This window comes from Chroicocephalus ridibundus, chromosome 1 (genome assembly GCF_963924245.1).
Source record: "Chroicocephalus ridibundus chromosome 1, bChrRid1.1, whole genome shotgun sequence".
NCBI lineage: Eukaryota > Metazoa > Chordata > Aves > Charadriiformes > Laridae > Chroicocephalus > Chroicocephalus ridibundus.
Window position 1 is genome coordinate 183,408,956 of NC_086284.1, and position 27,938 is coordinate 183,436,893.

A 27,938-nucleotide genomic window follows, 5' to 3' on the forward strand; every position below is an offset into this window, starting at 1 on the left:
TGACCACGAGCCAGCAATGTGCCCTTGTGGCAAAGGTGGCCAACAGCCTCCTGAACTGCATCAGGCAGAGCCCTGCCAGCAGGTGGAGGGAGGTGATCCTTCTCCTCTGCTCAGCCCTGGTAAGACACACCTGGAGTGCTGGGTCCAGTCCTCGGCTTCCCAATGCAAGAGAGATTTAGAGCTACTGAAGAGTCCAGCAAGGGGCCACTAAGAGGATTAAGGGGCTGGAGCATCTCTCCTATGAGGAAAGGCTGAGGGAGTTGGGACCATTCCGCCTGGAGAAGAGAAGGGTCAGGCTGGATCTTATCAATTTGTATGAATACCCGAAGGGAGGGCACAAAGAGGATGGAGACAGGCTCTTCTCAGTGGTGCATGGTCCTGGTGACAGGACCAGAGACAATGGGCACAAACTGAAACACAGGAGGTTCCATTTAAACATCACAAATCACTTTTTTTTTTACTGTGAGGGTGACACAGATTGCCCAGACAGGATGTGGAGCATCCATCCTTGGCCATCCTCAAAAGCCATCCGGACACAGTCCTGGCAACCAGCTGTAGGTGGCCCTCCTTGGGCAGGGGGGTGGACCAGATGATCTCCAGAGGTCTCTTTCAACCTCAACCATTCTGTGATTCTATGACCTCTGCCACTCATGTACCACAGAAAATTGTCTGAGCAACTTACTGGAGTGTGGGAAAAATACATTTAAGGAAAGAAAAAAGGTTGTTAGAGGAATATAATGATTCACTGGAGTTGCAGATGAAAAATAAAATCATAGTGGTGTGAGGAAAACAATGCCACTATAAGTCTTCGGTTTCCTTCTCCTCTGATTTGTAAAGAGGAACAGTTCGGTTTGGAAAGATAGCAAAAAGAAAACAGGAAAAGGAAATTAATCTGACGCATCAAAAATATATGGAACTAAATATATTTTATAAGGCTTTAAAAATATTCTTTTCATTAAAATTGCATTTTTAAGGCTGAGATCATGTGACATAGTTTTATAGAAAAGATGAATGGACATTACTTTTTTTAGGCTAGGGAACTTCAGACATTGTTGAAGAAAGCAATAAAGTGAGTTCAGCAAAATCCCAGAGGTCCCTTTCCTACAACACTAACTCAGTGCAATTTCCTGTTAATGGCGCACTCTACCATTCTACATCACTCCTGACTCCAAACTTCCCTAATTTAGGCAATCTGCCTTTCCCCCATCAAATGTTTCAATAAGCATTCTTGTCAGCACTAGCATCTATCAACTTCACCTTCATAAGTATGACAGCCTACACTGGAGATTTCCTCTCCTTTCAGTTGATCCTCAGCTGCAGGGGCAGCTTCACCAGTGCAATTCCTTGAAACTGACAGAATGAAGCAATAACATCTGCACCAGAATAAGTTACCTAAGCCTCAAGCAGAAAGAGGCCGACTATTGAAAACACCATCTTTACCTGTCTCCTCAGTCTCTGCAGCTGCCCTGTGAGGTTATCACTGAAGAATGTAAACTAGGAAAAAGCCCCAGTAAGACTTAAACTTAAAAATTCCAAGTATTTGTTAAAAAACACTGATAATATTGCTGTTATTCACATGTCCTGAGAAAGCCACAAGCAATACATCCCACACAGCTTACAGGTCTACCTACCTTTCTCCGCCATTCTTTCGGTATGCCTGTCGGCAACCTGGCCACTGCTTTGAGCGCATCATGCCACTAAAAGCATCCAAAAACATAAAATTCACCATTAGTTTAATGCAACAGTATAGCAACGTTTACAACACTGCAGACGCGCACATTCATTTCATTTTACTGCACACATTTCAGAGTTTACCTACTTAATCCACTCACAGGGAAAATATATATTAATTACTTAATGACGTAACAAAAATGTAATATTCTAGGACACAAAGACTTATGAGATATCTGAGTAAACAATGAGCACCTATTTTTCCCAAATGTTCCAATGAAACAGTTCAAATAATATGAATATGAATATGAAACAGTATCAAATAATATGCTGATATTATGATGACAGATGCAGTTTTGAACTAGGGCAAGTACCTTGATTGAAGAGAACCCAGTTCTTCATAAACTCAAGAGAAAAATGAATCAAATTACCTGCTGAAAACCATTTTGACCTAAAGATGGTTCAAGAGTGAATTTCAATTTTGTATCAACCCCTAGAAACAAAAAGGAAAAAAATAATCATAGTCATTATTTTCATTTAGCTCAGAAGGAAAAAAAAAAAAACACAACTGAAATAAGAACACAAGATTTCAGGTACATGTTTCAACAACTACATTTCAACCTGTTTCTGTGAATTCTTGTCTTCACAGTGGATTCAAAGCACGTGTTAAAAAGTGCATGGAAAAATGTTTTTAAAATGTAGTCATACCCTCTTTACTCTAATGATGCAGATCAGTACAACTTATTTAACAAAAAAAAAACAAACAAGTGGTTCACTATTCTACAAACTATATTTGCACACTGCAAACTATCATATACACCCATGGAAAAAAATATATACAGAGACAAACAGTTTCTTTCCATCTATTTCAACTTCTTAACGTTAAATCACTTATTTCTAAGTTTGGGATGCTAAAATTATTTTATTGCTCAGAATATCAAATTTTTTATAATTCTTCAGAACAGAAAGCACATTTTGCCAGTATTCTCATTTATGCTTAGATTTTATTTTGGCCATGTGAGCAAATTATTTTAATTGTTACAAAGCACACCTGCTAATAGTCTATAAAATACAATATTACATAAAATACTAGGATCTCAAGTTTGGCCTACACTGGATCCCGACTGTGGCACTGGAATATTCCATAACCCGAAGAACAGTAACACTTTTAATTTGCTTTATATCCCACATTTCGAACACACAATTCTTTGGTCCCTCAAATGCCGCTGTCCAGAGACCAGGTGCTGAACACCGCGTCGCGTCCTCCCCCTCAAGTCTTCTGGCATAAAGTCTAAAGCCTTTCTTTATCTTTCCTCCGCAATGTAATACAATGCATTGTTCCGTATTTAAAATTACGTTACACGTACCTTCTTGTCTTTCTGGAATATCAAGCCAAATATTTTTGAATATATATTTTAAAAGCCATATATATTAAACCCCAGATTTTAATCCTCCAAGGTTTTAAATATACAAACTCCATGCTAATCAACTCACCACTAATACTCAGTGCTTTGGAAGACTAAGCCTGCGAGTCTGACAGAAACCCAAACTGTAGTGGCATTTGCTAGTTATGGAGTGTAAAATGCCTTTCAGCATTTGCATACTGAAGCGGTGATAAGTAATTTAAAAACCTTACTGCTTGATAAATACATATTTAAAGACAAAGCCTTCTCCTTCAAGGCTTTTTTTTTTTTTTTTTTGCTTTTCTTCGGGGGGGCAGAGAAAGACAGACAATTCACAGAAAATCCAGTCTTGTTTAGAATTTTATCATTTTAGAATTGCATCACTGAGACCTGGAGATTGGTGCTTTCATTTCCCTGCTTTAGATTTAAAAGATATGCTTGTCATATCGAGAAAAATAAAAGCTTCAAATCATAACAGAAATGTCTTGAAAAACATTAAAGGATTAACAGTTATTCCTGGAAGTAACTGTTTATTAGTATTCTTCCCCATAACTCCATGTCACTCAGCAGGGACTCCTAATAGATAAATCTTTTCATAATAATGCAAAGCAATGCCAGTAACCTGCTAAGATGAAATCGTATCACGTTTGCTGTAAATGCGAAAAAAATGAGTCTCATTCCCAAGCAGTCTTATGGCAAGTACTAGAAAACCCTAATACATACAAAAAGATATCATGACCAAGAACTCCTTTTGTTAAGGTAACAGATGTTGACATGTTATCTAACACTGCCTTGTAGCAAAGAAGCAATAGTCTTCCAAAATAATCATGTATTAATTTCCAACTCAGCAGCCAAACGCTAAATCACTTCACAGTCTTCTAAGACTTAGAGACCCCAGTAACAACTTCGCTCCTATAAATTTCATAAGAAAGATACAGGCAGAGACAGCCAAGTCTGCAAAAGATCAAGCACAATAAAACAAAACATAATAAGGTTAAATGTATCTATCATTTACATGAACATCATGACCCTGGAGCTCACAAAGAGGCCCAAATAGCTGTCTCTCTTGATTAAATGAGACTGAAATGAGACCCCTGAATCTCCATCTATAAAAGTTTATTAAATCATGGCAGACAATTAAGACAGGTGTGAAAGTTACTAGAAATGAGAATAACATTATGTGGTAACGCTAGATGCCACGGCGCTCTCTCTTTAGCATGGCAAGGAACCTCTCGGTCAGGCCATGCACTGTGACCTCTAGTAGAAGCCACGGAGTCTGCATCCCCTTATTTGTTCCCAGTTAGAAATATTCCCAAAATTAAATTATGTGACGGTTTTGTGACAGGGGAGGAGAGGAGCCATGGAGAGCGAGACACGGACCATACAGGAATTAGATTCCTCATTCCTATCCATTTTAAAGAATTTACATTTCCTAAACCTAAAATATTACAACCTTGCTCAATAAAAATACAGCAAATAAGCAAGTAAAAAATGCTGCAACACAAACAGCGCAGACAGAGCTAGGAAAGGTTATACCCACCCAGGAGCTTCCCTGGACACCTGCAGGGATGCAACCAGCAAGCTGGGAGCAGCATCTCATTGCCCATTACTTATTTTTGGCACAAGAACCATCTTGCTCTGTGCAGTTTCTGCACTCTTCACTGCATCTGTCCTTGGACTTTAGAGCTTCAAGGAAATTAATGCCTATCCCTATTCCAGCCTCTCTTGGTTTCCCAAACCTTCCTACCTCCATCATTCTCCTTTTCCTAACAAATCTCCCACCCCCGCACATACCTTTTTTTTTTTTTTCCTCCACTCGGTCCTGTCATTTTCATCCTGTCCACTCTTGCCTGCATCATCACCAGCCTTTCCCCAGGGCCTTCTTCCACATACAGTCTTTTCTCCCTTACACTTCCATCGTCTGATGTATCTTACCAGCAGCTCCCTTTCATTCTGCATTCAGCTGCGTTCTCCCCACAAACTTAGATTCCCCAAGAGCTTCTTCCACCCTCAGTACCCCATGCCCATCCAGCCCTACCACAGACTTTCTGCACCAGTTTTCACTGGATTTTCCCCTTTTTGTCAATCCTCCATCCACATTCCTCTCCATTACATAAACACATGCTCTTTGCACAGAAGACCTCTTGGGACCTTACGGGAACGTTTCTTCCCAGCTCCTCTGCATGGACAGCCTGGAAGAAATGTACCATATATGCAGCAATAGTTCCTGCTCTCGGGGACTGTAGGCGCTGTCAGTACAACTCAGCCCTTTTACATCAAGCCAGACAGGCTATGGTGTCACTTGACATATTAAGTATCACCTCTAGTTCATACACTTTCAACTGATGCTTCATACCTAAAAAGCACATTAACTCGTGTAAGCGGGAATATGCTGGGAACACATAGGAATTATTAGGTCCACAAATACAAGCACGTGCAAAGGTGCTTATGTTTGGCACCAGTCAAATTTCTGCAGGGTAGGGGAATGCCAAAATAAGGCTTGTTCAATGCCCTTGCAACGAGGTCACCAGAAACCACTGCAGAAAAGCTATTTTAAAAGGGGGAAAAAAAGAAAAAGAAAGATAAAGCCCCACAAAATCCAGTCCTGTTAGCTTTTTCATGTAAAATACACAATGACTGCTGACAACAAAAGGCTGTAAGAGGAAAGATTATACCCCTAGGATTCCCAAACCCTAGCAGGCTTCCACTGCATGGCCAAAATCTTGTGGTCAGCCAAGTACCTGGATGAAGGAACCAAATCCCCACTCCTCAGCAACATTAAACAAAAGGATGGGATTTTTTCATAAATACTAAACCAGAAAAAGCACAGAACATGATCTGTTCTGATGCACATATGTGAGCCATAAAGCCATAGCTTCAAACTTACAAAGCACGTCACTGTCTGTTCTTGGCTGTACTTAAAAGCAGCTGTTGAAATTTCTCCCATGGAAAGCCAATAAATATTTTATCGAAAACAAACAAGGAAAAAGGCCTAAAGCAGCTCTGTGTGCAGTGGGAGTCCAAACTTGGGGGAAAAAAGTAGCAATGTAAACTATCACCTTATTGTCGCTTGTTGTTTCAGGAAGATTCTTAGCCTTGCCCTGTAATTTATCTCTAAATGTAGGTTTTCATCTCCAAAATGAGAAAGAACAGTAACATTCTGAGTAAGTCTGCATGAAATCACTTTTGTGAAGAGCCAGAGCTCACTGGGATGTATCAAAGCACATCTGAAACCTACAGTCTGCAGAAACTTCACAATACAGACAGCTGATACAGACAATAAGAAAATCTGAAGGAAACTTCATTCAGCTTATTTTTTTAAGGGCTCATTAGATGCCTTGTCTCCATCGCTCTGTGAAAGCATGTATCCTGCATGACATCATCGTATTTACTTACACATGAACAATATGGAAACCCCAAGCCAGTGGGATTTCCTAGCTTTCTTAAAGCATGGCATTTGTGGTTATGCCTCCAATCATCTCCCCTGGTCTTTGTGCGAGTGTAAGTAAAAGCATGTCATTATCCAGGTAACATCATTATCTGGGGTATTAGAAGACTATTGTAGGAGCAGGGGTCTGTGAGAATTACGAGTCAGGAAATCTCCTCGATAGCAGCAATCCCATAAAGCTATACCAGAATATAACTGAGACCGTATTTGACAATAGCACCCGAAACTCATCTCAAACACAGACGCAGTCAGCACTGTGTGCTTGATGCACACCCAGCTAGTACAATGGGAAACTGAATCGTACACTGCTTTGTGTTTCAGCAGACCTCAGGCTTGCACATGCACGTTTGTAAATGTCTAGGATTAGGCAACATATCAACAGCATTTTAGCTATGACGGCTCTAACATTGTAAATTGTATTTAAATTTCCAATACTGCATTTAAATAAAAAAAATCCAAAATTTTGGTGGCAGGCAACTAGAACCTATCATTCAGCAATGACCATTCATTGCTGCTTCTGCTGAGAGCCTACCTCCCTGGAGGAAACACGCGTTGTTTGCTGACCACCGGCTCCTCAAAAGATTTTTGGTACTGAAGCAGGATCCAGAAAATAAAACCGGCCGCAGAGCCGATGCCTGGCCCCCATCGGAACGGCAGGTTGGGAACTCAGACACCACCCTGCCGCAGACAAAGGCTGGGCGGGGGGGGGGCTCCGGCGGCCGAAAGCCGGTAGGTTTAGCGGGAAGGGTCTGGGTGAGGCCGAGGGGGGACCGCAGGGCCCCGGCGGCCCGGCCGTGCTGGGGGGAACGGGGAGAGAGGAGAGAGCCCGGGGCGGGGAGCGGAGGGGAGGGAGGCGGCGGGGACCGGGCACAAAAGCGCTGCGAGGCGGCGGCGACGCCGTGCGGGAGGAGCGGGGAAAGGAGCCGGGATCCGCCGGCTGGGGAGAGCAGGGGGAGCCCCCCAGGGAAGGGGCCCGCGGACGCCCGGGGACGGCCCGACTCCTCCGCCCGCTGCCCAGCCCGGGACAGCCTCGCAAGCCCCGCTGCCCAGCCCGGGCGGGACCCCTGCCGCCGCCGCGCTCCGTTCACTTCAGGCCGCGGCGCCTCACGCAGGCCGGGCCCCGCCGAGGCTGCCCGCGCCGCAGCGGCGGCCGACGAGGCGCGGCCATTTGCCTCGGGCCGGTGCCGGCCGCCGCGCCCGGGGCGCAGCCACCCTCCCCCTTCGCCATCACCTACCCGCGGCCCTCATCCCCCTCCGGCCGCGTCCTCCGAGCCGAGCCACCACCCCGGGGGGGAGGAAGGCGACCCGGGCCCCAGCCGCTTAACCTCCCCCCCCCCAGCTCCCCGCTAAGCCGCTTAGGGGATTGCGGCCGCCCGGCCCGGGGCGGGGTGCGGGGGGGTACAGCGGGTTACCTGGCTCCAAGGTGCAGAGCAGGCGCGGCGCCGTGCGGGAGATGCAGCTGCGCTTCTTGAGGACGTTGCTGAGGATGGTGCCCACGCCGCCGCCCGAGCTCTGCCGCTTCAGGCATCGCCCGCCCCGCCGCAGCGAGCCCGTCAGCCTGTCCTGCCGCATGGCAGCCCCGGGCCGCCGCCCCCCGCCCCGCGGCGAGTGCTGGCCAGCAGTACCCCAAAGCTCGCCCTAGGGCGGCGGGGAGGGGGGCATGGCGGGGAAGGCGGCCGGACGGGCGGAGAGGCAACGGCTCTCCCGGCTAGAGGGGATCTGCAGTGCAGAGGCAGCAAAGCCGAAGTGCAGGAGAGAAGAGGGAGGACAAGGAGAGGAGAAAGGAAAAAAAAAAAAAAAAAAAAAAAGGGAAAAAAAGGGGGGGTTGTGAGAAAAGAGGGGAAAGGAAGGAAAAAAAAAAAAAAAAAGAGGAGCTGCTCCCGCCCACAATCCTAGCATCATCGCCTGAATAAACCAGCAGCCTCTCCTCCTCCTCCTCCAGCACCACCTGGGATGCAGCAGCAGCTCCGGTTAGACATAGAGGCAGCCCAGGCGGCAGCGGGGGGGCTCAGCGGCGGCACAGCCCCCCCCGGGCTGCACACAGACCACCCAGCACAGGCAACGCTGACAGGTCTCGCTCTTACAGGGGGCAATATTGACATTTCTGCCCAGAATGAAGTGAGCTAAACATCCAGCAAAAAGACTTCTCCCGGGGGATTCTGGCCCGCAGCTGGACACGCACAGAGTGTCCCGCTGCCCCGCTCAAAAAGCTGTCCTGGGAAGGGGTCCCACAAGCGCTACCAGGCCACGGAGCATGGGGAGAGCGATGGATGTAACAGTATCTCAGTGCCAGGGTGGGCTGGGGTCTGGACCTGCAGCCAGGGCTGCTCGGGGACAGCCCCAGCGGCAGCACGAGCCAGCAGGCAGCACAGTTTCTGGTTTCTGACTCTCCGTCACAGAGACTTTGAACATCCTCGACTAAAATAACAGCCTTTTCTATGAGTCTAAACTGCAAATGCACTTATTACTAATGATGTGCCATACGTGCACTAAGTAGTTAAAAGAAGCTATCCAACAGCATTTTATTAGATGCATTTTCCAGTGCCATCTGACCTAACAGCATCTTAAAAGGGTTTGATACAGAATTTCAAACTAGTGGTTTGATTTACAACAAGGAAAAGTATTTGAAATAATGATAGCTTTTACAATCTAAACCACTTAGCACTTCAGTGGAAGGAGAGCAGATTTATCACACCACATTAGTTGGGCTCAAAGACAAACCTACGAGAAGTCTGAGGCTACCTGCCAACATCTGTAGCTTTGAAACAACAATTTGTTTCTTTATTAAAAAGTTTTTCTCAGCCACGTTACAAAGATAGGAGAAAACTGGCAACAGAGAAGCAGTGAAGCCAATTATATAAAAGATACACAATATAAAACACCGAAGCAAGCCTTTTTTGAGATCAGTTATATCTATCTTTAGAAGTTACCGTTAATTTTTCAGAGAAGCATGATTTTTGAGCATGCCTCTTTAAATATCTGGTTTGGTTTTGGAAAAAAGTCACTACATTTGAGCTGCTAGCTTGCACTCTGAATAGATAATTAAGTCTGTGTGTCGGTGGTTCTTTTTTTAACAAAGGTGACACTTCCCTGCTGATGTAGATGATGCAAATCGCTTCATTTCAGTGCCAGCTGGAGATGATGATTTAGTGGTTAAAGCATCAAATTTGAAATAAATTAATCTCTCTAGGTGTACAGACTGTACCAACGTGACTGTAACAGAAACATTTAGATACAGAAATAACCATGTAATCTTTCTAATATTATTCTCCTCTTCCTTAAGCACCATACGCAAATAGCACCACATCACTCTTGGATCGTTTCAAGACCAGCTAACCCAACACACCACATACCGTTGCCCAAAGCCACAGCCAAAGTTGCAGGAAGCACTCATTATCCATACAGTGAGAATCAGTCATCCCACTAAACTGAACATAATCATACGTTACCTTCAATTTTTAAACAATTGCAAATCAGCTCTAAGAAAGACACCAGTATTTAACTGATGAGGACAACCAGCTCTCGAAGTGTCCTCATTATTGCTATTTCTCCTAATTGTCATTTTGTCACTCTATAAGAAAAATGGAAACAATCAGGACAATCATTCGTGACTTGGGACATGGCAACTTCTGAAGACCAGCAAACCATTAAGGACATCTTCCCGCATGCCAGACAACTAATGCAAAATTAATCTTAAGAAAAGAATGCAAAAAAGAACTCCAGGAGACAAAATGAAGAAGCCAAGCCATACTAATGGGTCTCATGACTCACTGGATCATTAGCACAAATGGGTTTTAGAGACACGGATAAGCCTCCCATTAAGCATACATATACATATCCATATCTTAAGGGTAAGAGCCTATCTTTTAGGAAAGTTTGGGGTTTAACCACTGATCAGACAAAGCCTCTAATTTGCCTGTGGCAAGGCATGTCCTGCACCACTCCCTGGACTTGCAGACATCCAAACATGACACGGCATGTCAGCATCTTGTATAAATTTGCCACTGTTAAGCTGTAAATAGTCTTTAACAATGGGGAAATTTCAAAGTATATGGAACACTACAGCTCACAGACAAATCACCATAGTTTCAAGTTGGTGAAAATGCAACAATTTTGAACCCAAAGATGTCACCAGTCATCACGAATCTAGATTGATGCACCAATTGCAGAGAGGTCTCCCATGTCCACAAGCCCTCACCTGCAATTACTGACAAGACAGATGACACTCAGAAAAGATTTGAGAAACAAAATTAAAACGTTTTGGCTAGCCCGGATATTTCAGCTCCAGATATTTTGTAATATTCAACATGAGAATTTGCTTCCCCCCCCACCGTAGTTCATTTATTCCCTCCCACACAACAGAGTCGCTTTCTGAAAAAGCTTACCCCTACATTTGGTATCCCTTTGCAGTCTTACCACTACCTGCTAACTATGCCTTTTTAAGGCAGAGCATACTTCATAAGAAGTAGTAGTTCACATGTACACCTTGCTCGATTGTTACAGTCAGCCGTACGGTGATCGATCCTATGATCACTGCCAGGTACTGACACAGAGAAACCAAACCCATTAACCTTAAACCTTGTCATTCATCACCCACTTCTCTTCTGTCTGCACTGGGACAATGAGGTAGAGGTCAGGCAGCTAGAAAGGGAGAGCGAGCACAAGCAGATGGGGCAGTGACAGGAACAGCAGCAGAAACAGGGCCACAGCCTGATCTTGCTGTTAAAGAAAAGGACACGTTTGTTTGCATGGAGCTTTAACTACCCAAACCCAGGATTAATGGAAGGCACAGCTCACTGGTTCTCTTCTGATGTGTGCAAAGAAGACTGAATGTAATCACAAGGCTAAAAATGGTAAGACATGTTCGGCTGGGTCAATGCATTTCATGAGCTCCCCATCCTCCCCTTTATTTCACAGACCTCCTTTAGTTCTGATTTGCATGACAACATCCCAGTAAAACAGTGAGCGTTTGGGGAGAAAGCTTGTTTGCCACGCTGCTGGACACCTGTGTTAGCAAAAATACTTTAAGCAACACATACCCATGAAAAGATTGTATTATAATAAATATATTGTATGATAATATTGTCATACGTTTCATCCAAAAGCATTTTAGAAATTACGTTTAGGCAGCGTCACTACACCAGCTGCTGATAGAGCAAATATCAGAAAGCACGTATATATCAATAGGATGAGGGGAAAAAAAAAATATCTATTGCCACCACAAGGCAAAACCTATTGTATTGACCACATCATTGGGCCATTGTCTGCTAAGCCCCAGAGTTCCATATAGTACCCTTAGGAGTCCACAAAATGTAACCAGAAAACATAACCAAATTACCACTTGGCTTCAAACAGCTCTACAGAAGTTAGCGAATCAAGAAATTTTTTAACCTGTACCCAATACATGTTCTGCTGTGCATTCTAGTTCATCGTGAGCTTCAAAAGAGAAAAGATTTCACTTTCAAATTGTAGTGTATAAGAGAAAACACATGGAATGAAATATGACCACTTTGGAAGGAAGAAAGGATAAGGCAATTTTAGTTTCTCCCAGGAGGCAAAACTATTTTAAATACATTTAGTTAAATGCATTAACCCACCTTCACCACTGGAGCACAAAATTCCTATCTTACCCGGTTCTATATGTGTTCTATTATTAAACATCCCCCAAGCTAAAAAGAGCTCCACTTCCTTCTGCTTGATCCTAAAAGCCTAAAAACAAGCATGACCCACCTGGAGTTTCACACTCCTCCAATGCGCAAGATGGAGACACCTCTGACAGCTTGAAAAGGGGCCTCTGGCTTGTTGGGTCTTTGGCACTGAAGGGGTAGAGGTGCTACAGCGATGCTACGGTGTGTGTCCTTGAATGAGAGAGCCCATGAAGTGGCAGAGCCCAGTGCTCCTCCCACCTCAGCCCACAAGGAGAGCATCACCTCCATCACTCCCAGCGCTGCTCTACAGGCTCTGCTACCGACTTGCTGCCTCAGACACTGCAGGTGAGCAGATGCTCTGATCTACCACCTAGCTCTACTGTGTGGACCACCAAGCACAGAGCTCGTAGTGTTATGTTGCGTATCCACAGTTGCATGGGCATATGAGGACGGAGTCTAGAGGTAAGAGTGGACAGATCTGTGTCATACAGGAGGAGAAACGTTATTTTGGACTAACAGATTCAGTTCTGCCACCAAGCTGGTCTCTGCTCTCAAACAATTCATCCAGGGTTGTCTTTGCTGGACAAAGGATGGTTCCAGAACCAACAGAAAAATTAAGTTTTGCTACTGTATTTGTGCCTAGAGAAGGTTCATTTTACGGACTTTCAACAAGCAGGAGCCAGGAAAATAGTGCAGCATGTTGACACACCACAGTCTCATCAACACAGCATGAATATTTTAAACTTTTCCACTGCATTAGTCATCATTTGTATCACTTTGTACATAAATGTCACAAAAGAGGTCAGGACCTCACTGTGTCCTATATTAGATATCACAGACAAAAAGAGCAGAGCCAATCCTTGCCTACAAAGGTATGCAGCGCAAATATAAACTACACAATGGACAGGAAATAACATCTATGATTTTCAGAAACAGAAAACTAAGATTGAAATGATTAGTCTCAGGAAGTGTGCAGCAGAGCTCAGGAAAAAATCCAAAGGCGCTCAATTCTACTCCAATGCTTCCTCTTCCTTTAGGCTTCAGGCTCATAGCCGCCTTACTTATTCCTCCCTTGAAAAACTGACAACATAGTAAGTACTCATCAACAGTACCTTCTCTTGAAGGAAGCCCTAAAACAGCCCACTTGTTCTCGGAGCATTTAAGACAAACTTGAGAGTATCTGGAGTATTCTCTTACTTGAGGGCGTGCTCTGGCCCTGGGGCCCTGTTTACAGCTAAGATGCCTGAAAGAGAATATTGCCTGCACATTGTGCAGCCATATCTATTGAGGACTGATCATTAAAATAGCACTGCTTAGCGTAGTGTCTATCTTTCAATAGGAAATTAATCTGCAAGGCTATTAAAGCTATAAGAGCTCCTGTAAAAAGCTCACAACTGTATACACACTACATGATCCTTCAGCTTATCACAATCAGGATTTGGCCAAGAGAGAACTTCAGACTCAAGATTCTTCGTTATGATCTTTAGTATTTTTTTGTCACTCTGGTCCTTCCTTCCCATACACACCATCCACTCCTGTGTTTGGTACTACACATGTGCAGACACTAGGACAGGACCGATGACTGTCGAGAAAGGCAGAGAAAGAGAGAAGGTCCCTTCAATAGAGCCAGCTCTCCTTCACCTCAACATCAGCTACCCACAAATGCATGTTGTAATTTATCTTTTGGGAGCAATGGACAGTTACACCTATCAAGTGTATTTACAAGCTGAACAACATAAACATATTGCTTCTTGAAATTTTTGGCAGATAAGATGCAACCCGAGAAGTATGCCAAACTTTTACATCACCAGTGAAAACATTTGAAATATCATACATCTGTAATGAAGGCATCTGTAAATCAGTTGTGAAAGCAGTTTCTAGCAGCTTACAACACAATGGGATGGAGCTGTAATGACCGGTTTCCCGTCTAGGGAGGCACCCCATTCGCAGCCGGTGAGTCAGTGCAGGTAAAGTTGACTGCAGTCCCTCAATCTGTAGGTTGTTCTCAGCGTGGCACGAGATGCTTATGCAATAGAATCATGTGGGTGAGAATATGAAAGCCCTCAAAAGCATCACAGGTTGCTAAAACAGAAGTACAGATGCGCCTGTAACCCCCTTGAACCTGGTTATAACCTCTCTCTGTTTGTGAAGGCATAGCTGTTTCCATGAATGAGGGAGGTGCAGAAAGACTTGACATCTGTACGGTACCGGGGCTGAGGCAGCAACAGCAGAACTGCATGCACTTGCCTGCCAGACCTACGCACAATCCAATACAGTACAAAGACCCTATTTTCCCAGGTTCTTTAGAAAACCACTCAGCAGTAATCCACAAGCCTTTCTTAAACCTCTCCCTACAACACAATCACACTGAAAGCTAGGAATATGTTAATATTCAAGTGCTTTCCATCACAAATTAACTCTCCCCACCGACTCTCACCATCACACCATTAAAAAGCTAGTATTCTGCAGCATCTGGAGTTCCTAGGCAAAACTGGTTTTGAAGATGCAAGAATTAAATTTGCTGATAACACAGCAACCCTTAGCATACAAGTGACAGCAACCAGTGCCAATGGGCTGAGAACAAACAGTGACCTATTTCACGCCAGGCCCATCACTGGGAAGCGGCTATTCCCAGAGCTTAACAGAGAAGAATTGAAAGAATTCCTGAAAAATAGAAACCAAGTCATGTTTTTTAAACATCATATGCCACAGATCAGAGGCACCTCAAATATCGCAGAAGGAAAAGAATAAACCTACTCTGACATTACAAAATAGATGCGATGTGGAAACCTTGATCTTAACATAGGGTTCAATGGTTGCACGGAAAGGACAAGGCAGAGATATAACTTGGAACTACCCAGGCAAGTAACAAAAAGGGGTTTAAATATAATATTGCTTGATCACGAGACAGGAGTAAGTTAGTTCCCTTATTAAGCCAGTAGCAGAGGACAACAAACTTGCACAACTGAGTAAATCTGATATTCTCTTAAAACTATTTGTATTCACTGCAGGGCCCATAAATCCTAATTCTGGGCTGCAGCACTATGGTAATAGATGTTGCACAACCACAGCAAAAAAACAGACTGCCTGCTTTAAAAGAAAGCAATAAGAGAAAAGAAAACACATCAGCATATGGAGGAGCACAAGGAGACAGCAAGATGATACTGGAAAGCACGGTGGACAGCAGTGTTAATGTAAGAGGTGCTATTGTGTTTCTGTAGGCTTCATGGCAAAGACGAGTACCAAGGGACACACATGAAGGAGGACAATGAGGTAGCATAAGGTCAATAAGAGGGATGAGGGATTAGGTTTTAATCAACTCAAGTTCAACATGGCCAAACATCTACAAGGAAATTACCAACATGGGGAGAAACTAAGAAGGTGCTTGTTTTAAAATGTGAAGCGTGGGATGGAGGTAGGAGGCATGAGCTAACCTTGAGTACTGAGCAAGAAGTGACAAGGATGTGACAACAGAGAAGAGTAGGTTGTGAAGAGCTTTGGATATTAAAGCAATGAGAGCAACACATTGACTAGATCTGCGATGACCATAATGGAAGCTTAGGCACCTAGCACTCATGTGAACACTTATCGATAAACATGTTCCAAAAGGACAAAAGAACACCCAGTAAAAATAAAATAAAAGTGAAAAAAGAATTTGCAGAAGCTTTCTATGTCCCAAATGCTTCCAACAAGCTCTTAACCAGAGAAAAATGATAGATAAGTAAGTGGATGGATCCTCTCATGTTGTAAAATTTGGGTGGGAGGGTAGAATTAAACAACAGCATCAAGGTCTTCTGGTGTGTTTTTTTATTTTCTAATTTGGTTCAACTGTATAAATCAACTCTAAAGTTATAATTGCCATTTGAGTGCAGTGATCTGTGTTGTCCTGATGAAGAAAGTAAAAGGGGGACAGGGAGTCAACTTATTTTACTTATTGCCTTCACGTGGCGACATAACAGTAAACCAGAACATACGCAGTTACATTAAACAGATAGTTGCATCTCAGGAGCAAGGTCAAAGATGTGTCTTGCAAGGACTGCTAAAGTTAACAATATATTTTAACTGCTGTAGTAACCAGTAGCATAAAGTCTAGAGTTAACAACTGGAATAAAAGTCATAGTACTGCTTACATGCTCGATAAAATATATAGTAAGGATCTTTTAAATTAAATACAAAGTAATGAATTGAAGTGAGGTATCAGGGAGCATGTGCCCCCTTTTTTTTTTGTCAGGGAAATAAACTGCCTATTGAAGCACAGAATTAAAAATATTATTTTGGTAAGGAACATGTTAAGAAGAGGCCTACATAAAAATATTGCTGAAAAGCATGATTATAGAAATTAAGAAATGTTCCCTAACCTTGCTAAACAATATAAAGTAAATGCATATCTTGGCCAGCATTCTCAGAATCCTGCTTAAATGCTACACGGTCATTTTAAAAAACAAATCACCAATTCAGCAGAAAAACTAATGCAGTATATGAAAAAAGAATTCTGACAGGTATGATTTGTAGGCATGCTTATGATTTGCAGAAGAATGGAGGTCACCGCAGATTGCAGGCTCATAGCTCTACAACTGAGCTGCTCTTCCTTTCTTAGAATCTGATTATTTGCTTAGCACGTAGCAAAGAAATTGAATTTTACAGCGTGGATTGACAGCTTCATTGGTCTGAACTACTATTTCATAAACCGCAAGATTTTAATCCCCCCGACATAAATAACAAAAGCAAAACCACCCTATGTCCCCAAGAAAAGATTTATCCATAGACACAACACTATCAAAGATCTTAGATTAAAAAGTAATTGTCAAAGTTAGAAAAATTACTAACCACAAAGTGCCTTTGCTTTGGTCCAGGAAGCACTATGGGAACGGGACAATGTTGATACATAAAAGTTTTTATATGTTGTTTAGTAGTTATTGCAGTAATGCTAAGGACATCCATCAAAGACAAGGCTCAGGCTGCGCAAGGCCTTCATTAGACACACAGCAAAGAGACAGGTTGTTCCTGCACTGACCAAGGATAACAGAGTCCTGCTTCCAGCAGGGATCCTCCCTCTCCCGCTACACACGGCCTCCGCAGACAAAGCTCTGTTACACAGGAACGAAAACAAAACCCCTTCTGCAGTTGGGGAGGGCAAGGGGGTTTACCCCAAGAGAAGCTCATATAAACCCCATAGAGCTCTTAGAACCACAAATCTTCATCAGTCAATATGGAAATCCTCCAATACCGCTCAAGTTCTTTGATCACATACACATTGGTTCCCATCTGGAGATGCCACTAATTCTGTAAAGAAATGGAAACTTTCCCATGAAGTTTTGCACGTATGTGAAGCTACTGCAGCCCCAGGTCCCCCAGACCACGTAATTCCCTTCATCTCCCATGTGGGCCATAGCTTCGCAGAGCACATTCTGCGAGTGTTGGAAAAGGAAGCAGCTAACAAAGCAAACGATCCTCAAATGCCACCTCCCCTTCCTGAAAAAAGGACATACGTTAGTCATTTAAGCAAGTTTGACACAGAGACTGTTTTTTTGCTCGAGAGAAAGATGAAGAGGAGAAAACAGTTATCAGTTACAATAACATTACTGCTCCAAGCTTTTTTCCTCAACAGTTAAATGACAAAATTTCAGTTCATAACCCACTCTTAAAGGACAAGTTTATTGAACTGAACGTGTTTAGGATTAATCAAAGGCTCATTTAGTACTGAACCCCTGAGCCATTAAAATTGATTTTGAACACGTACAACACCAGGCAAGCACGAGTTTTGATAACAGCAAAGCTCTGATTGTTTATTTACTACTGCACAGCTTGGGACAACTCACTTCACTCCCCTGAACATGTGCTGCCTCTACCAGCCTTCAAGTAGTCTTGTCTCGTTAAAAGTTTGGTTTTTAGAGAGTCTCGTAACATGTGTTTGTCCAGTGAGCAGCTCATTAGGCTCCTGACTTCACTGGGCCTCTCTAGGCATTACTATAATATTAGTAATATTTAGTTCCTCAGATTACTATTACTTTTTTAAAAAGATCAGCTACGTACATTCATTATCTCCCCATTCTGATTTCCGTTAGTCTCACTGGATAATTATTTTTCCTTCAGGATCTAAGGCCCAATAGCTATTGCTGCCAACGACCACTGGATGAGATAAGAAATTAGCAGTAACATGCTGAGAAAAAAAAACAACAAAAAAACAACAAAACAAAACAAAACCCAAACCTGACATTAAACTGCTAGCTATCAATGACGCCTAATCCAACCCAAGAACCAAAAACTGTTCATGCTCTATATTTTGGCCATACGTATTGTCTGGATGGCAGGGAAAACATTGATCAGTACCAAGTTGCTGTAATTTTAGGGAGGTAACTACAATTTACAGGGCACTAAATTTAGAAGCTGTTTCACTGCTGGCAAAACATAGCAAGAGGTTTCCAATTTTTACTAAGAAAGAGATATAAATGATAAGTTTGTGTCACTAGAACATAAGTGTTCTAGTAAGATGATGTAACGTGGAGACGGAACGTGGACTTGACTTCCTTGGCAAATTTCAAGGGTATATGAGGAGCGCTCATTTACTGCTCAATAAGCCAAATTCAGGTTATTAACAGCTTCAAGGAGAAAAGCGTTTTAAAATCTGACGATCTCATTTAACTCTTCCTCCAGTGCTGCTCCAGTACAGAATTATAAGCAGGACTATTGATCCAAACAGATTAAGTTCACAGCCCACTTTTCTAGCATCTTGTTTTTAAATGTCAAGCTTATCTCGCAAAGCTGCAGAAACATAGCTGCTAGCACTGCCTGGTGCTCCATAAATCAGTCTATTCCTAGCACTAATTATCCCAAGCAGCTGTTATCCTCCATTTGATCTTCAGTATCCAGGAAATCTTTTCTTCAAAGACTAACTGAACCAAAGAATGTTTAGCATGTGCCATATTCAGAGATGAAATGCATCCGTGTTACTTAAAGGCCATGTATCCTGTTGGGCATTTTCAGTGAAGCCCCGTTAACCCTCCTACAAGTTCACAATGGTTAATAAAAGGGAAAAAAGACATTTTATTAGGAAAAAGAGCAGCACAGTTACTCGTATTGAAGTGTAATCCCTAGAAGGATAAGAGAGGAGGCAGTGCTAAACTAGACAAGTGTGAAAGACGGTGCATACAATCTAATTGCACAACTTTTTCTCTCAGGCTGTTTCCACATCCAAAAGCTTGTCACAGAAAGATTAAAGATTGCAATGACGTGGCATTATAGCTACGCAGCTCACACAGCCACCCCTGGTGTGAGCTTATACACACAAATAAACCCTTACATCTTGATTGTCTCCAACATTTGCCATAGATGCCACAGCATCCGGTTCCTGCGGGAATCGGAGCAGGGTCTGCCATTGGTTCGGAAGCATGCCTAAAGGATTTGTGAAACACGAGTGCACTCAGGCAGGCTTCTTGCACACCACTCCTTTGTCGGCACCGGCTGTACAACCAGCTTCCTCACATATTCCCAGCTAATGCAATGAACTCCTGGGTTATACCCTGGACGCTGACAACCCCTCGCAGCAAAGCACGTGACTCCTTTTGCACGCAGGGGAGCGGGATGAGCTCAGGTTCACGCTCGTCCTGAACCTACGTGGAAATCAGCACCTCGCCTCATTTAACCACAATAATCCCAGGGTGACTAAACAAAAGCCTCGCTTTTCCAGTTTTCCAGGGAACTATTAGACTGATCAAACTTTACCACTGATCAGGTATCCATCCTTATAGCTGCTAATGCGCAGAGGTGTCTGACAATTATTTCTGATGTTCTGACTGAGAAGGACTGTAGATGGCGAACAGGCTGTTCTGACTGTTGTCAGCAAACAGCAGCATCCTTCCTTCGGGTGACTGCATGCCTCCTCAGTTTGTGCTCATCAAATCCCACCTTCCAAAGTTACTGCAGTACTAGAGAAGATATCACTAGTTTGAGAACCACTTTGCTCAGACAAACTAGTATATAAGTACTCCAAGTACTACTTGCTAAGTAACCCAACACACACACCCCCATAATAATCTATCACTTTAATCCCTATTTCTAATACTCAGGAAGTACTTTATGTAACAAGTACTATCCAATACATCAACTTTTCATGGCACAGCTGTTGTGAAAAGTGTCATTCAGTGCACTCAGAACTCCACATGCATCACAAAGCTAATCCCGTGAGGTCAGCTACCACTTCACAACAGCAACAGGATTACAGTTACACAGAAGAATATGGAAAAGAAGCCAAGCAGTCAACATCCAAATTGTCCAAAATAAACACAGTCTCAGGTGTAGCACTAACTCCACTGTTTCACTGTTGTCACAGCTGCTAGTACACTGACAAAGAATATTTACAACATCCTATATCAAATGCTGCAGGACAAGAATTTGGTAACGATTCTGCAATCTATACATTCCCATACTGAACAATCTGCATTTTTCTGCTGCCAGTGATGGAATATGAGATGGCATTTGTTAAGAGGCGGCAGGGAAGTATTTTTGATGGAGGTAAGACACTTCAGCGGTGAGACTTAGGGACAAAGCAGCATAGTGTGAAGTATGTCACAGGGAAAGGTAATGGTTCATATAACCCTTAAAGACACAAAAGGAAAAGATATGGCTTCGGAACGCATGTTGGCTCCTCAGCTCCCTAAACCAGCCGGCTATGCCAGTGTTGAGCAGCCAGGGAGTGAGGTGGGGAGATGGCTGGCTCCACGTTCCCAGGAGGAGCTTCGTAACAAGGCTGGTTGGAACCACTTTAATGGAAAGCTGTGCCACAAAATACCAGCTTGTGGAGAGCAAAGTCCTTCACAGCAGAACGTTATCTTTGATGAAAACATATTTCCAAACGCTAGAAGCATAATTTTGACTCTTTTTAGGATTAAACATTTTAACATCTTACTTGAAAATGGCTCGTTACATAACATGAAGTGAAAAAGGGGGAGGTGTCAAAATCTGAACAAAGCATTTCAGTTCGAAATGTAAGCTTTCAGAATTTTGCTTCATAAGCAATTGACTTTTCTGAGTGGGTGTTTTATTTCACGCTGGAACAAGATATTTTAGTTGCTGTATTCTTAACACAGAATTTCCCTCAAAGTGAGGATTCCAGGTTCTGTATCGCTCTAAGCACTAGTTTCTTGTCATCTTTTGAATACAATATTCTGCAGTGGCACAGACCACAAGAACTTTTCAGTCAAGATATGACCAAATCAGACAGCAAATCCAGCCTCTTTCTTTCTAGGAAAAAAAAGAATAACATTATCTCCTCTTTAACACCAGAAAAGGAAAAAAATTTTTCTTCATCTTGGGGGTCAATAAACTGAAATTATCCCTGAAGTGGCCTCTGAGGGTGCAGATACCAAATCTGCACAATCACACAATTTCCCAAGTTTGTAAGGAAACTGACTGGACAGTTTGCCAATTCAGAATTTATAATACAGCTTTGTTTTTACAGTGCAGAATATCAGCAAGAGAAGATGTCAGTCAGCAGAAATATTTTGAATTAGCCAGCCAAGGGCTTCTGTGGACTCATACACCAGTCAGCTCTCTGGGGCTGGCACAGATCATCCTGAAGACGTGGCTGGAGACAATGAAGTGGGGTGGTCTCTCCCCATAGGGCTTACCAATGCTACTGCTCGTCAAGTGATCAAAGGTGTTAGAATTCATTATCTACAAGATCCATCCTCTGTGTGCACATTCCAACAACTCCACAATTACACTAAGTCCAGAAACATAGTTGAGAGTCCTCCAGAATAATATCCTGTGAGAGGCAAAGGAGCAGCACAGTGCTGCACCAGAATTTTACTGACTTGCTGCTCATGTTAAACTCCTTCCCCTCACACTGCTTCCCCAAGTCTCAGCATCCTGGCTGCGCTGCTCAAAGACCAGTTCCAAGATCATATTCTCATCAAAAGAAAGTAACCATGGAATTCACTATCTAAAATCTCCCTAGGATTATTCACTTAGTGATTAGCTGTCAGCTTTTACAGAGAGATGTCACTCTTCATGTGGATAACTTCCAAAACTGCATAAAATACTCTGATAGTAAACTCCAAGTGGCATTTAAAACCAAAAATTTTTGCCCTTGCAAAGCATCAATATATTGTTCAGCATTCCACAGTGCTAGTATTATGCTTGATAACACTCACTTTTCTCTTATTTCTCCCAGACTGACTAACAGATACCCAGAATACACCATGTAATTTACATTAGCCAATACTAAACATGACACACACCTACTCATTGTAACATTTCTTCATGACCTGGTGCACAGCAATGAATGATGCTGTTTGCAGTCCTTCTGCTCCAAGCCTAGTATTAAAAGGAAAGTAGTCTTTCTCAGTTCAGGCTCCCATTGCAATGGTGTAAGCTTTCAGATTTCCCAGAATCGTGTCTGTCTGAAGCTGAATGGAATATGACAATTGAATGGCATTTTTTTACTGAATGGCATTTATTATATGAGTATTTTATATTCACCACTATAGGTGGTTCTTTTGAAGGGTTCTCCAATAATATTTTTAAAGATCACACAATTTATTAATAATGCTGGATAACAATGAAAAAGTCAGTTAAGATCACATTTATATCTACAGCCATTTTCCCTCGTGCACAGCACATACCCAAGAGACTGGCAGGTGAACGTCACCATTCAGATCAGAAGAACAGCTACCCAGTGGCCCAATGCAGCTTATGGACCAAGCACACAGTGACCATCCTCAGTGAGCCAAGCTCCAGCATCCCTCAGTACAGGTTCTCTCCTCTTCTAACTGTGCTGTCACTTCGCTCCTTGCAAACCGACACAGGACATAGAATGGATTACAAAATCCTTGCTAACCTGTCCTCAGACCACCTCCACATCTTGAGTCACCAGTAACAGAGAAAGCCTTCACTCTATGCAGCATAACTAACAGCTTGATGAAAATAGCAATAATCAAAAATCAATAGCAATATTCTAATTATTTACACATGTATTGCTATAAGTAGGCAGCCGATTGTAAAGATAATTCAGCCTACCTTTGGCAACAGTTTAAACAAATGTTTTACGATGACCATGACATTTTCAAGCTCATCATACTGTTCCGTTCCATTTCGCTTTCCCCACCAAAAGGCTTCAAATGACAAAAGATCAGGTAGAACTACATTAAGAACAATTAATTAGGAAAAACAAGTAGGTGCCACAAGCAACATTTCTTAAGTATGCATTTCAGAAAGCCACAGCATCAATTTAAAGGATCAAATTCATTAGCACCCACGAAGGGTAGAAACTAGTAATGTAAACAAGCACACAAATACAGATGAGGTAATAAGAAAGCTACTGAACTGAAACATGCAGCCAATTGAGTCATTTGAGGATGACTCACATGAAATCAGACTCCATAAGAACTAAACCTCCTATTTTAACCACATCAAAGGAAGAATGTACTTTTGATAGATCAATTAAATATCTATTGCTATAAAAAGTTACTGAAGCAGATTCATCTGGCTTCAAACATCAGAGCTACTGAGTTAAATTTAAAAATGTATTAGACCAACACCCTGGAAACGAGACATGGTTTTCTAAATGAACGACCTGTTTCATATCCACTTGAAAATCTAAATTGGAGTTGGAGGTGAACACGGCAAGTACATGACAGTCTCTCTTTTAATTGCAAAGGCAACACTAGAAACGTCACAGACATTAATATTTTTAATTTTTAATACAGAACATCCTCCTCTTTAATATATTTTTCAGGCATTAAAGTGAGGAACATGAAAAGCAAATACAAGCTTAAATTTTGGCACCTAATTTATAACAATGGGGATTTGGTGCGGGGGGAGGGGTGTAGGGCAAAATTGCCACAGTAGCAGCATTCACCAAGTAACTCAAATCTTCATAAAGAAAGAAAAAAATAAACAAACCAGAGCAACTGAGGCGTTCCAGGTTAAAGCATATTTATACAATTGCAAGAGTACATCAAATTACTGGGAAGTGAGTGGGAAAAGACAGATAACCCACATGCGTAACTCGACCTGCATGAATTATTACACACGTACACAAGTGTTTGCCCCATGTTATGAGACATCTGATCCAGAGTGGCAATCACGGAATCATATCACAGAATACCAGGTTGGAAGGGACCTCAAGGATCGTCTGGTCCAACCTTTCTTAGCAAAGGCACGGTCTAGACAAGATGGCCCAGCACCCTGTCCAGCCAAATCTTAGAAGTGTCCAATGTTGGGGAATCCATCACTTCCCTGGAGAGAATATTCCAGTGGCTGATTGTTCTCATTGCGAAAAAATTTCCTCTCCTCCAAGAACCTTATGAAGTTCAAGTTCAATCAAATCAATATTAGCTGTGTTAACAGTCCACAGTATATTGTATTAAAGCTGTTCTTACATCTTTAATCAAAATTTCATCCTATGAACTAAAATCTGTGAATGTCTGCCTTGGTTTTATAACAAACGTTGAGGGAAGAGGAGGGATGGAGAAAACATGCAAGTAGATAATTAGTGCATGTAGGAAAAAGACAAGGAAGAACATATGAAAGAGACCAAGGAACAATGTGAGGAAAACTCAGACACGGACGAAATAGCCTGATTGAGAGCCAGTGGTAGACAAGACAGAGAGGGGGAAAAATGGAACAGGGCTGAGAAGTACAATATTTAAAGACTGGGATCAAGTGAGAAAAGCTAATAAAGAGAGGAAGAGGGGAAAAAAATGTGGAAGATGGGACAGGACACACAGATGCAGTAGGACTGAAGCTAAAGAGAAACATTGGAAGGAGGGAGCAAGGAGAGAGAAAACAGGAGTTTAATCTTGATGTGAGAGTACTTTTGCGTATCTAAGCTGCACTTATGCAGAGACACCTGATGATGGTGATCTTGCCCAGTCCTCTCTGAACCAACTCATACAACTACAACAGCAGGCAAGGCTTTCCCAGTTTCCTCTAAGTCAGTTCCATACCCTGTGAGGAAAGTTGATGCTACAGAGACAGTAACACATTCTCAGAAGTTGAGGTGACTTCATAGCGCGGCCTTCTACCAGGAAACTTTGTCCATCCCCTGGGAACACACAGGGTACCAACCTGTGCCCAGACGATGCCAGTTTGTGCTGGCTTTCTATCGAGTTAAGATGTGCTCCAAGAGATCACTGGTATTGCTAGTAAGTATACACATAAACCTCTGAGTTTCTGTAGCTGGACTCCAAAACATTCAGCTTTCTCAATCAGGAGCTTCTGGATAACCTCGACAACCATGTGGGAATTAATGATCTCAGTAAATAATTAAGAAGTCATTTCTCAGCAATTTTCCACTACTTCACATATGGAACCTAATACTTCCTCTGTGAACAACATTTATTTGACAGCCTGAATTTAAATATTTTCATCCAATTATTGCCTGACCACATTTATAAAGCACTTCACATTTAAGGAAAGGATATGAAAGCCACCAACCTATGAAAACCTGAGATACGCCTCTATCTCTGCACAAAATAAAATATTCTGTCTCCCTCTACTGGCTCTGTGTTAATTCAAACCAGGAGGAGAAAAAGAAAAACTAGAAAACTAATGTTTATTGTTGTCTTAGAGAATTCTACACAGGAGTCAATGCTGCAGTAGCACAAAAATAATACTTATCTTTAATTGTAGTTTCTAAACAGGTATTACAACAGAGAATACCAAGAGTCTTTCTGAACACAGCATGAGACCTATTTAAAGTTATTACAGGTACGTAACACTATAGCTACATAGCACCAAACTAATAATCTCTTTACAAAATTTTCTACTAAAATTATTTCTCCATTAAAAAGACAAGAGAATATTAATGAACTTTCTGTTAATATAACTTCAGCTTATTTTGTATTGAATCAGATTTAAGCATTCCTGCTTGCTTCCAGCCAGACTGAGTTACAATTGAGCTGGATGATTTTACTTATAAAAAAAATTTATAGATAATATATGTTTTTTTTTTAAAATTAAAATGACAGGTAATCAAAGTTTGCGATTCAAAGAACTTCAGGTTTGCAATTTGATCAGTCAAAATATATTTAGTAATAGAAGCAAGCTGTCACTATATAAAACACAGGAAGAGATAAAAGAATGAGATGTCTTTCGCAAGTTCTTCAGATGATAGCTGCAAAACCTTGATTTATTTTTTGCTGAATTCTGCTTTTCTCAAATGATATAATTAAGTGCATAAAGCACTCTGCTTTCTAAGATGGATTTGAAATAGTTCACAATGCTACAGAACAAACCTATATCTTGTTACTCCAAATAAGACAAAATCACAAGAGCAATTATCTTACTAGATTCACCTCTCCAATTTGATTCATTACATCCTACACAGGGGTTCCTAATACTACACAGGAAATAGTACAAAGGCAAGAACAAACGGTTGGAGGAAAGACGAACAGTTGCGCCCGCATTTGCACAGCTATTGATCAAATATTGTCTCAAAGGCACGATCCCCAGGAAATTAAAGTTGCACATCCTACAGCAAAAGTTTATTCCTGCATTCTCTGTATAGTGTTAGTACATTTATACCGAGCAATAAAAACACGGTCTCAATCTACTCCAAAGCTTAAGTTATCAGGAGCCATTCAACAAATCCAGTGGCTTTGGATTGGATCTTAAAGCAAGAAATAACTAAGTTTTTGGTGCCCTGGAATACATACATCTGGATTTTCAAAAATATAAGCTGAAAATTAACCGTAGGTAAATATGCTATGTTAATAATAAAAATATCTCAGCTAAAGAGATGTAATATACAAACCCACACATAGTCTTCAAAAATCTGCAAGCACATGCATGGATATTAGACAATAAACTGCATTACTCTAAAACTTCAGCTATCTCAGTTGTTGCTATCACATTTTAAACATAATGCCCCATTAATTTAAGTGTAAAATGTTACCTGAAACTTGCAAAAACACATCCATATTTAGGATGAAATCCCATATCCCTTTCAGTAAATAGGTTTTTACCTAACAAATGAGGTCAGGACGCTCAGACCTTCAGAATTCGTAGTGAAATGCTCTAAGTACCTAAACACATGCAAAATTCAAGTAGTCTCATTTAAAAGGAGACTACAGCATATGCTCAAGTGTTAATGGCACTGAGGACTCAATTATCAAGCTGATGTTGAGAAAGAAAAAGAGTAGGTGAGAAGAAGAAATATGCCTACACAGTGCATGACAGCCAAGAACTTTCATGCTAGGTTTGAGTAAAACAAAGGAACACTTTTAAATACTTAAAAATTAAGTTTTACAGTCATAAACAAACCCTTAACTAAACTACATTAGCACATGCCACTACAGTAAGATTCTTCTAATAAAAAGTTTTACATGCACTTCAAAGCTCCTATGGGCATTTTTGTGAAAAGACCATGCTTTATTTACCGTACCTGAACATTTCTGTACCTGTCACGCTGCATGTTAATGAAAAAATAAGACAGGGAACATTAGGTTATTTTCACATGTCTTTTCTAAAGGTATAATTTCTATTTATTTTTACCTACGACACCACATGCAGTTTCACTTTAGCAGGACTAACAAAAGCACTTCAGCCTATCTTTAGATGACAACTTTGCCAAGTCAAATAAAAAGGTTTCACTGTGCTGGAATAAAAAGCTAAACAATTCAAGAGCAACATTTTTCCCCTCTTTCTCATGTGCCCTCTCTGAAACCCCCCAAAACATGGGTGCTGATAAAGAGGTTTGAGGGAAGTAGGTTCGTTTTTACTAATACTCCTCATCTCAAACCAACTCGACAAAAAGGAGTTACGCAC

The 27,938-nt window shown here is 41.9% G+C and overlaps 1 protein-coding gene across 4 annotated transcripts in view; it reads right to left on the reverse strand.

The window, feature by feature from the left end:
* TBC1D30 (TBC1 domain family member 30) overlaps positions 1-27,938 on the reverse strand; it is a 54,314-nt gene that overhangs the window by 23,101 nt on the left and 3,275 nt on the right. For 2 of the 4 annotated variants that reach the window (XM_063323029.1, XM_063323028.1), the window contains exons 1-3: positions 7,935-8,307; positions 2,103-2,164; positions 1,632-1,697 (exon numbers count right to left, since the gene is read on the reverse strand). In XM_063323029.1, the coding sequence (XP_063179099.1) occupies positions 1,632-1,697; positions 2,103-2,164; positions 7,935-8,094 (288 nt within the window). In that variant the 5' untranslated portion in view covers positions 8,095-8,307. Of the gene's footprint in view, positions 1-1,631; positions 1,698-2,102; positions 2,165-7,934; positions 8,308-27,938 lie in introns of those variants that run through there. The other 2 variants (XM_063323026.1, XM_063323027.1) reach the window with 1 other exon arrangement.